The sequence below is a fragment of the Lacerta agilis genome, chromosome 2 (genome assembly GCF_009819535.1).
Source record: "Lacerta agilis isolate rLacAgi1 chromosome 2, rLacAgi1.pri, whole genome shotgun sequence".
In the NCBI taxonomy this organism is placed as follows: domain Eukaryota; kingdom Metazoa; phylum Chordata; class Lepidosauria; order Squamata; family Lacertidae; genus Lacerta; species Lacerta agilis.
In genome coordinates this window covers 18159393-18174225 of record NC_046313.1, presented here as the reverse complement: position 1 = coordinate 18174225, position 14833 = coordinate 18159393, and the positions used below count along the sequence as shown (strand labels likewise).

General features: G+C 41.9%; 1 protein-coding gene across 3 annotated transcripts in view; it reads right to left on the bottom strand.

Moving 5' to 3' along the window:
• The window catches only part of RHOT1 (ras homolog family member T1), a 49404-nt gene that overhangs the window by 15533 nt on the left and 19038 nt on the right, over positions 1-14833 (bottom strand). For all 3 annotated transcript variants that reach the window (XM_033138756.1, XM_033138757.1, XM_033138758.1), the window contains exons 8-18: positions 14379-14480; positions 12397-12495; positions 10379-10487; positions 9333-9453; positions 9008-9092; positions 8413-8558; positions 7001-7101; positions 5337-5467; positions 4038-4121; positions 2744-2863; positions 1094-1296 (exon numbers count right to left, since the gene is read on the bottom strand). In XM_033138756.1, coding sequence (XP_032994647.1) covers positions 1094-1296; positions 2744-2863; positions 4038-4121; positions 5337-5467; positions 7001-7101; positions 8413-8558; positions 9008-9092; positions 9333-9453; positions 10379-10487; positions 12397-12495; positions 14379-14480 — 1301 coding nt within the window. The remainder of the gene's footprint in view (positions 1-1093; positions 1297-2743; positions 2864-4037; positions 4122-5336; positions 5468-7000; positions 7102-8412; positions 8559-9007; positions 9093-9332; positions 9454-10378; positions 10488-12396; positions 12496-14378; positions 14481-14833) is intronic.

Sequence of the window (14833 nt, the reverse complement as noted above, 5' to 3'; positions counted from 1 at the left end):
GGGCTCGTCTTCATCTGTGAAAATATAGTGTCAGGGACTTCCAAAAAGCAAATACTAATGTTTTATCTGAAGCCTTGTGTTTTGTCGTCGTCGTCCCCCCCCCAATGTAAATATACCTGTTTTGCTTCCCAGTAACACTGCCCTTGAATCCCTGAGGCAAAGGCTTTGGGACATCTCACATAGCGACCTGCGATCCCGATCTTATGTAATTTGTAGCCCGGTCGCAGCTGGAATCCAATACGGGTACAACTTTCAGATATCATCATACCTTAGGAATTTGTCTGTACCTACCTATCGGCATTTATTTACCAAAGCCAGACTAAATGTATTTCCCTTGGAAGTTCTAAATGGCAGGCTGGGAGGCATCCCCTATGAAACATGTCCTACTGCATTGTGGGCAATATGAGCAAGCAACTGATCAAACCCTTACTGGCAAAAATAGCTGGGAAAATCTGAAGCCTCCCATATTAAATATCTTTTGGAAGACAGGTAAAATGATATTACACTAGCCATGACAAAGTTTCTTTCGGAGGTGATAAGAAACAAAGATCATTATGCCCTAGATAAAACAAAATGACTGCCTTGGTTTCTTCCATCTGTCTGTCTGGTCGTTTTAACTGTATCTAGTTTTGAAATTGTTTGGTGGGTCTTTGGACCGCAATAAAGTTTTGATTTGATTTGGTTCCCAGTAAACGAGGGCCCAGTCTCCTTGGGACATGCTCAAAACTCTTTGTTAATGAATGAGTAATGACAATGAGCCAGGCAGTGCATGCATTTATGGAGAGAATAGAACCCAATGTCTTTAAGCTAGATGCGATTCTGCAATGTATTCAGACAAACTTCTCAAAATCACATTACGTGCAACAGTTGGTACTCAGGAGCTTTTTGCAGTTAATTTAGATTACTTGCATTTATTGGCCAATTCAGCGTTAAAATTCTTTGTTTAGTTGCATCATCAACATCTCCCTCTGTTGCTAAACACAAATTTCAGTGAGGCACAGAGTTCCATCCTTATGGCAACATCAACAACAACAACATGCAAAGTTGTCATGATCCATGCAGTTATGAAAATTGGGGTTCTTTGGGTACTTACGGATACATGGCCATCGTTGTCAACTTAACAAAGATGTCCTTACTCGGTGCATCAACCGTGTTACAAGAAAAGGCTTGTGGTGGAGGCATTTTGTGTTTTTTGCAGAAGTCGGCTGGCGAAATGCTGTACTCTTGTCTAACTTCATGAAGGTCTGACTTGGCAGCTATCACTAAGCAAGGTATCCTGCTGTCCATGAAGTGTTGCTAAACATTTAAATAAAAAAACAGAGCAAAACACAAACAGATACAAAATAGAAAATATATACAAATGGGGGAAATTCACAGAATCTACTTGTTCACACTGACTGTCTTTATGCAAATCCAAAAGGGCTTTCTATAAGGTTTTCCTCAAACAACAATCTCACAACCCATGCCCCACGACCACAAAGCAAGACTGCTTTTGGATTCTTACAGAGTTAAACCCAAAACTATTATATACAAATGCTTAATGTGACATAGAAGTTCGGAAACTTAGAGAAGTGTGGACTAGAATGCATCTTTCAGCCTAAGGAATGAAAATAATCTATATGTACTGCTTCTTTAGATATGAAATTGAGACTGATCCAGCAAAAAAAGAAAGAAAAAGAAAATTTTCAGTACAGTCGTACCTTGGAAGTCGAACGGAATCCATTCCAGAAGTCCGTTTGAATTCCAAAATGTTCGGAAACCAAAGTGCGGCTTCTGATTGGCTGCAGGAAGCTCCTGTAGCCAATCAGAAGCCCGGTCGAATGTTCAGCTTCCAAAAATACAGTAGTTTGCAAACCGGAGCAGTCACTTCCGGGTTTGCGGTGTTCAGGAGCCAAGGTACGACTGTATATTGTACTCCATAGCATTTCTCCAATGAAGATAGTTGTTGGGAGCTGCTATGCTGAAAATGCCTCGTTGAGGTATATGATTCTTTTTAATCTGAAGTTGTTATATGAATCAAATTTGGTGAAATCTTTGATATTCTGAAATGTTTGAAGTTACGCAAGAAACTATTTGTTGAGGAAATATGGTGAACAATGCCTGAAATCCCTTTGCTTTTATGATAACTTCTTCACTCGCAAAATAAAGGACCAAATTAGACTCCATATGGAAATATCCTGAACACTATAAATCACTGTGTATACATTTGCTAAGAAGGTGCAGTCAATAAAAGCTTCCCAGAGCATCCACGCAAGTGAAGGAGAATCACACACAATAAATCTACATGCACAATTATTGCAAATTTCAATACGGGCGTTATTCCTGTAGGAATCCTGTTGCATGTGAATCAGCCTTAACAGGAAACCTATCATACTTCCCTTTGCAAAGTACAGGTGAGAATCACAGGTGCCTCAAAATGCCATCTAGTCCAAATCTCCTGCCGATACATCCCTGATGATAGTAACCTGTTTTTAATTCATTTTTTTATACTGCCCTCCTTCCATGGAGTTCAGGTTACAAAGCTGATCCCCCTCCCTCTGGTAACATAGGATACAGAGACTGGATGGCAGGGGGCGGAGACAAACTATCTTGAGTCAAATGCATTTGATGTATTATTTACAATACCTGCATGTTTCTGCAACATTTATTTGCTATACTGCTAAAAGATGCATATTTTTTAATGTGTGCATTTATTTTCTAGATTTTTTGCAACTCTTAGAAGAGACACGTACAACATACAAACCTTAAAAATCCTGGCACAGTATTCAAAGGATTTGGGGTTGCTGACATCATACACCAGGCATACAGCATCACACATGATTTCAGAATCACATAAGAAGTCAGATTCACAAATGTTATGCAACTAAGGGGTGGGGGAGGAAAGAGATAAAAAATTATGAAATATACTTTGCAAGCATCAAGCATACTTCTTTGATTTCACATTCAGGTCCCCCCGTTTTTTCTTTTAAATGTACCCAAATGCAACTACAGTGTAACATGGATGTAGACAGCATCTACTTATAGAGATCAGCCACTCTTTACTAGGAGAGGAAGATTTCTTGGAGCGAATGTGCCTATATGTGTGTATTTTAAATGCAGTCAATGATCTTTTCCTATGAATTCAACAGGACATACATACATACATGCTACATAAAGAAGCCACAAATCAAGAGTTACCATTGCAAATGACCTATGGGATATGTCTGCACATATCACTATTCGGAATACTGCGTAAGATGCAGACTTGCTGGCGTATAACTGCCTGTACTTACACATCCTGGTAGATCAAAAGTCACGTGCCATGCATTTCATTGTCCCAAAACCACTTTAAAATTATCATTGTTCAACCATTTCTTCATAGTCTATCCAATCCTAAGGCAGCAGTTAAGGGTTAGGTGGCAGAAAGGAACTGTGTGTTGATAGCCCTTAAGGTTGCTGTATAGAGGAAGGCATGTGGCAATGGAAAAACAGGTGCAGTGCTAAAGAAGCAGGGATAGTGAATGCACAACATGGCCCAGCCTTCATACACCTGTGCCTGAAGATTTCACCACCATAAATCAGCTTATCATAATATAGGATTTAGGGTTGCCATATTTCAAAAAGTGAAAACCCCGTCACAAAAGGTGTTTTTTTAATAGGAAATTTGCCCCCAAACCAACACTTCCGACACTGCCATACGCCCGGGCTTTCCCGAACATTTTTTCCAATTTCCGGAAATTCCGGATTATGGCAGCCCTATTATAGATACAATTTCACCTGTGAAATACTGTATTACAAATCAAAGCCCAAACCGGACAAAGCCAAAAACCAGTGCATGAAAAACAAGTCTCGTGAAAGAAAGTAGTTTCAGCTTTCAATTTCTAAATAGCAAGATGTTTCACAATCAATGCATTTGTACAGTGTCAGAAGTAAACACTGCACTTTTTTGTATACTAAATGGATTGCAAAACTTTTATACAATTCCACTGCTACTCTGAAAAGAGGCGTAAAAGAAGAATGCTTAATATTCATATATCAATATAATGATATAGTCTTACCAGTAAGTATTTTTCTTGTCCATACACATAGACTGTATTAATTGCATAATAAGATTTGTGCTCTGGACGTATATGCTTCTTTCTCTGAAAGCACAAAAGAATTCCATTATTTTAAAAGCAAACGCTTCTCTCATAAACAAACTAATTTAAGCTTAATCAGAACAGAAAAAAACCTATATTGCCTAACAATAGATCAGGAGTCTCTCAGCAGAAAACTGTGTTAAAAAATAGAGAGTACGATATCATCTTGTGCGCAATTAACTTGCGCGATTTCAACCTTACGTGGCAGTTGAAATCCCGCAAATCAATTGCATGCAGGGTAGAGAGTTTAATCACTCCTTTTGTGCTGGGTGTTCCTGGTGTGGAAAGAGCTTTTAAGCTCTCAGACCTGCTTGCCGGGCTCTGGGATTCTCTCAGAAGATATTGTGGGAACTCTGACAAACACAAACCGCAGCAGCAGCTCTGCAGTACTCCTTCTCTGGTCCAGAAGGAGCACTCTAGAGAAAATCTGTCGCTTTCTCTCTTGGCCATCAGGATTTCACAGCAACAGCATTTCAGTGCTCTATCCAAACCCAGAGAATAAGTGCTGTGGAAGTACCCTAGACACTTCTTCTAGCCTTTCAGAAGCAGCCTCAATAATGACCAGTTCTCCATCACCTCAGAAAGAGGGAGCAGACAAACAGGGGATGAATGAAAGAGCAGCAGCAAAAGAAAGAACAGATTGGGGAAATATTTTAGGAGTATGTTTGCAAGGCAGCAGTTACTTCCTAGTTCAGAGGTCAGCAACCTTTTTCATCCATGGGCCAGTCCACCGTCCCTCAGACCGTGTGGTGGGCCGGACTATATTTTTTTTGGGGGGGGGGGGGGGATGAACGAATTCCTATGCCCCATAAATAACCCAGAGATGCATTTTAAATAAAAGCACACATTCTACTCATGTAAAAACACGCTGATTCCCAGACCATTTTGAGAAGGCGATTGGGCCGCATCTGGCCCCCGGGCCTTAGGTTGCCTACCCCTGTCCTAACCACAATGCAGTGGTACCTCAGGTTACAGACGCTTCAGGTTACAGACTCTGCTAACTAGTACCTCGGTTTAAGAACTTTGCTTCAGGATGAGAACAGAAATTGCGCAGCGGCAGCGGGAGGCCCCATTAGCTAAAGTGGTACCTCAGGTTAAGAACAGTTTCAGGTTAAGAACGGACCTCCAGAACGAATTAAGTTCTTAACCCGAGGTACCACTGTACTGCTTTAGTGTCACAGGCTACCCTCTGTTAACAAAGAACAGAAGACTTCTTACCATTAGGTTTCTTCCAAGCAGTGCCTGGAGGACTCCACTTTTTCCAGAGCCTTTCAACCCAATTAGATTGCACCTGAACACGTTCCTCTGAGTCTGTTTTTTCTGTAGGTCAATCTTTTTATCTCTAGTTACTTAAAAAAAACGGGGGGGGGGGAGAGATGTTTTCACATAGGTATACATATTACAGACACAGGAATACAGTCGTACCTTTGTTTTCAAACAGCTTAGTTCTCAAACGTTTTGGCTCCCGAATGTCGCAAACCCGGAAGTGACTTTCTGGTTTGCGAACTATTTTTGGAAGCCGAACGTCCAACGGGGCTTCCGATTGGCTGCAGGAGGTTCCTGCAGCCAATGAGAAGCCGCCCTTTGGTTTCCAAATGTTTTGGAAGTCGAACGGACTTCCGGAACGGATTCCATTTGACTTCCAAGGTATGACTGTACTATGCTTTGTAACAATGTGCACAGCCAGAAAATAATCAAGAGTAAATTCACTGGTTTGGGATCCAGAGAACTGGATGCTCCAGAGAAATCTGCAGGATGGGGGCGGTCAAGAGCAGTGGGAGAAATGGCACTGGGGGATGCAGGAGGAAACTGGCAAACTTAAAAGCCTCTTCCCCTCCTTCCATTGAATCAGTTTCACTTCTGCAAAGGAAAGGAGTCCTTTCGTACGCAGACCAGTCACCCCGGAGCCAACCCATAACCATACTGTTACAGAGTTGGCAGCCAACTGGATTATAACCAAAGATTCCCTAGGTAACAATCTTAAGAAGGATAAAATTAAATTCTTCAGAACTTCCCAGCTAACTTCCTGGAGCCTGCTGTCCTTGTGCTTTAAAGTGACAGTGGAAACATTTGTCCAAATACTCTATCGTAAAAGTACAATTGATCGTTAATTATATGGTCACTGGCCCATTAATACCATACAGGTACCCTGGATGGGTCTAGCTAGCAACAGGGGAGAAAAATGGGTGGAAAAGTTGCGTAATATTCCTTCATTGCAGGAGTTGGACCAGATGATCCTAAGGGTCCCTTCCAACTCAGTAGTTCTATGATTAGCTAGTTTGATATGCAAAATCCAGTACCCAGTCCCAGTACCTCTTTGCTCACTTTTAACAAAGTCACAATGCTGCTGTCCTGGTCAAAGCAACAACTGGCAGAAATATCCCTATCATCACTCTTAAAGGCAAGGGGCCAGCTTAGGCTCTAGACCTGGCAACACTTTGCCCCTCTTGGCTCACTAGTCAGCCAACCAAGATTTTTTGTGCAGAACGACCCTTTCCTCTAGCCCAGACTGCACTTGACAGAGGGGTTCATGGGTGGTGCTGAACTAAGTCTCCTGAAGAACAATTAAAAAAAAAAAAAAAACTTTGATGCAGCCTTACAGGCACCATTATTTACGCAACACTCCAGAAGTGGCAGCCAATGAAGTGTTGGTGGGATGGGGAGAAGATGGATGGGACAAAATCATACGTTTTTTGAACTACACATTACTGAACAGGTAGATGCCTCTCCCTGCCTTTCATGTCAAGCATATCACTTCGCGGCTTGCCACTCTGCCCTTTGATGTTGCACATCCTCAACTGAAAGGGAAAAGGCAACTAAGCAGTGAAAATTTTGTTTTCTAAAATCCTTCCAAAATACAGCACAGCACTGTAGGCTGTTACCTGTAATTGCCGATGCCTGGGATTCCTGTTCAGTCAATATTGAATATCCTAAGTAGCCCAAATATTCCAGGCAGCGCTGTACATCCAAATACGTAGTTAGTCTGATGTAGAGAACAGAAAAAGTAATTTTCTAAGTTGCCTACATTCCTCTGAGCCTAGATTTCCACAATAAGGCGCTTAAGATTTGTATGTAAAGGTGAAGTAAGCCTATACATTTACGAAGACTTGTAAGGAAACCAACATAATTGACAAATTTATCGTTTTGCATGCATTATCTCAAAAAGGCAAGCAGTTGTCAAAAAACAGGGAATGGAAAGAGAAGGACAGAAAAGGGCATTCATTCTGCGTGCAGAAAGCAAAGCCATTCCATTCAACTTGTAGTCACAGTAATTAGGTGTCTCCTGGACAAGCTGCCGTTGCAAGAAGTTTTATCAAACGAACTCAGAAGGCATTTTCTGGGAGACCTGCTAGCTATGGCGGAATCAACTGGCAAAGCTTTTCATGGACTGCAGATTTAGAGCTGCATGCTCCCCACGCCCCTCCAAAAAGCTCTCTACTGACAGAAAAATAACATGTTAGGCTAGACTGAAATCCTACTCCTTTCTTCCAAATGTGCTTGTTGTCAGTGTACAGTGGTACCTTGGTTCTCAAACGCCTTGGTACTCAAGCAACTTGGAACCCAAACACTGCAAACCCAGAAATAAGTGTTATGGTTTCTGAACTTTTTTCAGAAGCCGAACATGCTCCGTTTTGAGTGTTACACTTCCAATTTGGGTGCCACACTTCCATTTTGAGTGTTACACTGATGTCTGTCTGTTTTTGCTATTTATTTTGTGTTTTTGTGGCTCTTTTTTCTTTTGTTTTTGTGACTGTGTGGAACCCAGTTCAGTTACTGATTGATTGTGTGACTGTAGTACATTGTTTATTGCTTTCATTTTATGGATCAATGCTCTCGTTAGATAGTAAAATTCATGTTAAATTGCTGTTTTAGGCGTTGTTTTTAGAAGTCTTAAACAGATTAATCTGTTTTGTATTACTTTCTATGGGAAAGCGTGCCTTGGTTTTGGAACGCTTTGGTTTTGGAACGAACTTCCGGAATGGATTAAGTTTGAGAACCAAGGTACCACCGTATAGGTGTTTTTTTTAAGGAGGCAGGGAACCTTCAGTCACCTGAGATTGTTACCTGCAGTAGGAAGCAGGAAAAACATTACCAGCTGCTTCTGATGATTGTACAAATTAGCTTTGACCCTTTCAAACTCAGAATGGACTTTGTCAAATCACTTTGTGCCCTTAAAGCTGAACTGGCTGGATTGATTATTAGGAGTCATCCCTTGCCCACCCCTCAAACTCTGGCAGCCCTTTCAAAAAGCAAAATAAATACGAGAGTCTCACAATTTAAGTGTCGCACTTACGTCCACTGAGAGAGAAATCCCTGATACGTTATCCATCCCCTTTCATTTGTACAAACGGTGCTGTTGACATCTGGTCCCCACGGCATATAAGGGAAGATTTTGAACAAATCCTTGAGTTCATCAGGAGACAAAGCACAATCTCGGTCCTGAAAACAGATTTAGGAAATTTATTTCTGTTTATTCATTATTTACAAATTTGCGTTCTATTTAAGAAACAAATATGGGCTTGCGAGAAATGTACAGAAGAGCAGAAGCGAACGGTAATCAAGAAAAGCAGAAAATAATTAACTAAGCCAGTCGAATAACTCCCCATAATGCCCTTGCTTTTCCATAATTCTTTAAGCCTCGACTCTATTGGCTTAGATAATGAACCTCTTGGACAGGGAAACACCTGTTATGTAATACAGTCACTTGACCTGTGAGCCCTTGAAATAAACACTTTTGATTTATTGCCTAGGGTAAAGGAGATTTCTATGGGTCTCAGGGTCTTCTCCCCACTGCCCACCCAACCCAATACTTTCACGGTAGAGACAATGCTAGAAGGATGCAATGAATATTCCTTACGAAAATAGCCCGAGTCAGATTAAAAGCTTACCAAATCATGCTTATCAAAAATGCTTTGGAGGAACAAATACGCATGGTGATTCAACTCTGTTGTGCAGTCCGGAGGTATTTTTAATCTGGTTAGAGAGCAAGAAACATATATATTTTTTAAATTACAAAGGTGTTTGTGAGATGTCCACAAGCAGGCAAGGCACGAGGGAACCAATATGAATGTAGCTCTATCCAACATATGCATACACACATAAGATATTTAAGTATGAAGATGTTGCACTGGATTAAGGAACCTACCTTTCAAATGTATAACAATTATTTGCATTTGGACTTTTTTATTTTATTTTTAACCTACTGATACCTACAAAGGAAATAAATACTCTGGTGTCAGCTCGAGGTCATCATCATATCCAAAACGCCGCAATACTGTCCAGGTTGTTTCATGTCTCCCTCGCTGAATAAATAGTGTGTGTAGAAAAAGAAAACCTGGAAAAAAGTAAGTTCTTAAATTACTAATCCTGGCCACATAGCAATGACAGGTGTTGGGATTTTTAGATGTAACGGAGGGTGAGCAAATTCACTCATTTGGAGTGAGCAAATAATCTTAAAGAGTAAAATCTCCTACCCCAAAAAAATGTTACCCAAGAATCTCCTGTAAAAACTGTTGCATTAAGCTTGGTGGCAGGTAATATAGTGAATGCGGACCCAGGTGGCGCTGTGGGTTAAACCACTGAGCCTAGGGCTTGCTGATCAGAAGGTCGGCAGTTCGAATTCCTGCAACGGCGTGAGCTCCTGTTGCTCGGTCCCAGCTCCTGCCCACCTAGCAGTTCGAAAGCACGTCAAGTGCAAGTAGATAAATAGGAACCGCTCCGGCGGGAAGGTAAACGGCGTTTCCGTGCGCTGCTCTGATTCGCCAGAAGCAGCTTAGTCATGCTGGCCACATGACCCGGAAGCTGTACGCCGGCTTCCTCGGCCGGTAACGCGAGATGAGCACCGCAACCCCAGAGTCGGACACGACTGGACCTGATGTTCAGGGGTCCCTTTACCTTTTAATATAGTGAATTGGGGTGTGTGTGTTAAAATTAAAGAAAGTGCTCTATGTACTTTTGCTTGCATGTTTATCTCAACCTTAAAAATATCCAGACAGGCATAAAAATGCACAGATGGAGCTAATTTAAGACACTGCCATTTTGGCGTGACAGGTTTTGTGGACAAGCCCATTTATCTACAACTCAATGTATCCATAACATAATTGGTGCTACACTTCAGTGTATCACACTTAAAACCAAGCAGTTGTGTGTGGCTTCAAAAATAGCAAGAGGTTAAGTAATGCATTCTTGTCATTATCTTTGAGTCATCTTCAGGCTCCATCCCATCTTTGTATTTTAAGGAAGAAACATGCAGTATTTACCCTTTAATGTTAATCCATTATCTGCAACTCCATCGCTTAGATTTTTCCGGACTACATTCTTTACGTCTTCCAGTGCTTGAGGTGCCAACGGTGTATTAAAACAAATTCGCTAAAAAGAAGACGAAGAAGGAATATTAGAAATATTTCAAACCATGGCTTGGTAATATAGACTCAATAGCCTGGAACATTTCACTGCAGCCCATGATCTCATGTTAGAACCCCAACTTTCATACCAACAAGCAAGCTACCAGATCCCACAGTAGCAAAAGGTGTTTGAATGTACCCTGTATAGTGCCAACAATGGCTACAGGCTCAGAAACAAGATCACGGTTTCTAAGCCAGTCTTGTAGTTAAGCAGTGGCTTGGGGGCAAATAAAATTTCATTTGATGACCACGTGAACTATCTATCTATATCTATATTTATAATTTCATTACTGCCCTATACCTGTGGGTCTCAGAGCAATTCACAAGATAAAATAGCTTATTGGGTTGGATCCAGACTCCATTCCTGAAGGCAGTTCTGTTCAAGGGATGCTCCTGCTGGCAGAGAGGGAAAAGACTTGCCGGTTCACCATCCCACCAGCATGGCCTGCCACACAGTTCCCCCAATCCTCCAGGGCGGTGTGGGTGGGGTTGCAGGGTTAGAGAGGATCAGTAAAAAAAAAAACTCTTCTCCCTTCCCCAGCTGCTGGCATTCCTCGGTTAGATCATAAACCCTTCAAAGACTGAAGATGCTGCTCCATCTATGGAAGGTAGTTTGAATCCAAGGTAATGTGCATGAGCTCAGAGTTCTGCGTGTGAATGGATTCTGCCCCATGGTGTTCTGTTGCTATGTATTGTTCCTCTCTCTCTCAATCTCTCTCTGTCTCTGTCTCCCAGCAGAAAGCACTCAAATTAGGCACACCCAGAGCCCTGTTATTTTCTCCCTGCCTCTCCTTAGAAGGGAGGAAGCACGAACGTACACAATACTGAGGGCAGGCAAAGCTTGTCATTTTCATGCAGAGGCAATAGAAGCAAAGTCAGAGTGTGTAGCTCTGTTTCCGGAGACACAGAAATCCTGAGGCACTGAATGGCTGTCCCCATTTTTCTAGGTATATTATTATTACTACTACTAATACTATTATTACCATTATTATACCGCACCCATCTTGCTGGGTTTCCCCAGCCACTATGAGCGGCTGCCAATAGAATATTAAAAACACAATAAAACATCAACATGATAAAACATATTTGAAGGTGGGGTACAGTATCTGAGTGGGGGGAAGGCTATAAGTTTGATAGCAGTAGTACTGGGAAAGGGGGTGATTTAACGTTTTCCAGATGGACCATTTTTATGGTCTTACAGTCATTTTCTTCCAGAGGTGGAAAGCAGAGATCCCATAGGTGGGAAAGCAGATGGAGAGAAATCTCCCTTTGATGCCAGATAGGCTCCGGCTCAATCACAGGTATACAAAACCCCTAGATTTGGCATTTCCTCCTTCCTTCATATGGGCAGCTGGGGAAACAAAAATGACGCCGAAAGAACCCGAAAGCTCCCATCCCAGACACCCGAGATGCGACTCTACATTTTCCACATCTACTGCTTTTCTCCTGATCTGGCTGCTGCTAAACCATCCCCCTCACACAGGCTGAAATTTTGCTGGAGATGCGGGCTTAGGAAATGGAAGAGTGACACCTCTCCTCGCTATCATATCGCCAGAAGAGAAAGACAACAGACAGGATCCCAAGTGCTGCAGGCTTTTCCTCTCTCCTGTCCTGCCGCAGACCCGCTCCCTGCCTCCTGGCAAAAGCCTTCCCATAAGGCTGGGGGACCCTTTGGAGCAGCACCTCATGAAACATAAAGGACTGGATCCAGACAAGAGGCATTCTGCCTCCTGTGAGCGGGAATGTTTTCCACTTTGGGGAGGAAAGGAATGCATTAAAATTACACCACTGGATCTAGCTGGTTTGCTTTCCTTAGGACGGAGGTAACAGCCACAGATAAAACGCAGCAGGCGACAGAAGGAGAAGAGAGGTACCTGAAAGAAGTTGAGTTCTGCATCATTAAGGGTGCCATCGTTATCCTGATCGGAAATCCTGAAGATCCGAGTTAGTGCTTTTATACAGGCAGGCTTCATCTACAGATCAAGAAAAAAAGCGAGAAGTGGGGTTTCTTTTTATTCTGGCAAGCCTGCCATTATTATTATTTTTAATTCAATAGGAAAACCCTAAACCCTGTGGTGTTTTTTTTTAAAGGAACAGAGTTCTAACAAAACTCTGCACACCCTGTTTTTTTCTGTTTGCGTATGCTAGGAAAAGGAAAGGAGGGGAGCTGGGACACAGAGCAGTGCAAGAGACAGGCACTATTTCCCCCCCACAATACTTGATTTTAAACCCGAATATTTGATATCTTAATGCAGACTTGTAAAGTGGTGGAACTGCCATTCTGTTTTGCTGTGGGTCTTTTGCAGCATATCTTCAGGATGGGGAAAGCTACTAATTAATCTTCAGGATTGAGCAAATAAATATAAATATTCAAGCATTCTCTCTCCCCCCCCCCTCTCTGTAAATGAATGTTTTGCCTGTAACAAGCTTGGACTGAGAAACATGCTGAAGAACTCGAGGACTGATCATTATCCATCCCTTTCGTCAAAGTTCTTCATCAACTCAAGAACAAAGATGAGTACGAGCTTTCATGGTGGCAGTGTTAAGCCTTGTTAGGATTAAAACAGATAAGCTTTATAATTAAAGAGCTTAATTCCAAAAGGGGCTTAAGTCAATTTTGACCAACATTCCAATTGGAAGAAAATTATTTCTGACTAGGACCTTTTTAAATGCAAACACAATTTTCAAGGCTTGCTAACGCAGTGACATAGGCCCAAAAATTATACAAGGCCCCCCCCCCATTGGTAGGACTCACAGCAACATCTACAGGCCAAAATTGGATTATTATTATTTTGTCAAAATTGACTTAAGCCCCATTTGGAATTACAATCTTCAATTTTAAACTTATTTCTACATTTGTATTCTGCCCTTAGATTTGTGAAATACTGCTGCAATTGAATATTGAGAATGATAGGTGTTGATTGTCTTAGTCAGGGATGCAGATATCCTAAAAATAACACCCAGAAGATATAGATATTTGTATTCACTGCTGTTGTATTATTAGCATCCATTACTGTCATTTCATCAGACCTAGTTCTTCAGAAAACCAAGAAGCCAGACAAGCTCTATCAAGGTGGAGAAGGCATTTAAGCACAATTGTGTTGGCCACCTAGACAGGCTTTCCTCCATCTCAGGGATCAAACACGATTTCAAATGGGACCAGCCCCAGCAGCATGTAACTCTCCAAGAGCCATCAGGAAACCAGTTGGATCCATCAATCTCTGAGGGCAGGCCATTCCAGCCAATCTACCACAGACTGAGTGCCTGTCTAAAGTTGTGGCTCTGTCCTCCGCCCTCAGATCACCTTCATCCTGCCAAAAAAACACACATAAACACCCGAGAAAGCATGACCTGCCATGACATGGAGGAGTGGGATGAGGGGCTCAAAATGGCTGCTGAAACCTCCCAGAACTATTAATCTGGGGCACTCTCTGAGTTCAAGAGGGGAGAGTGCTGGGCAGAAATATGGGCAGTAGAACAAAATCTCTAAAACTGGGATCTCCCTTGGATCGGGAGAACAACCAGAAGCCCCAAGATATGTAATGTTTCTTCTCTTATGATGCCCTGTCCAATTCCCACTGCTGTATCTCCTCTGACAATTCTTCCTGGAATATCTCAACCCAGGCTACCCCAATATCAAATTCACACTAAACGAATATCAACCCCAAAACAAAAGCAGAGCATAGCAAAGATTTGGGAACTCCACACAGGTGCATCTTTTAGCTTTACAAGACTGAGAAATGCACTCTGAATACCAAAGCGCTCTTTTTGGAGACAGAAAGGACTATGCTGCTGCATAAACGTTAGGGTATATTACCCACAATGCTGATTTTATAACACAAAAGCAGCAAAATACCTCTTTTTCCTCTGGACAATAGAGGGGTCCTGTAGGATGTAGAACAGCTTTCTGCGCATAATAAAATAGTTCGGATATGTTCTTCAAGTTCTTGGCTGAGCACTGGGGGGGGGGGGAATGAAATTATGAGTCTTGTCAGCTTAATACAGAAGCAGGGGGAAATCCTAGCACATACGCATCAGGCTGTTTTCTTTGCCCAAGCAATGAATATTCTACGTTTTATCGACCCAGGTACTGGGAGGACAACAATAGCAGCGGAAGAATTTCAAGGACGTTGCAATGGGCCAAGAGAAACAGAAGTGGGACATATTAGACTGACACACGCAGATTGAAAAGAAAAAGAGTTAGAGCTCCTCACTTGAAATCCTGTGAAAAGTTAAATAATATAACAACACGAATAGAAATAATAAAGAATGCAGATGTTGTCTAAGTGATTATTATAACAAATGGAACGT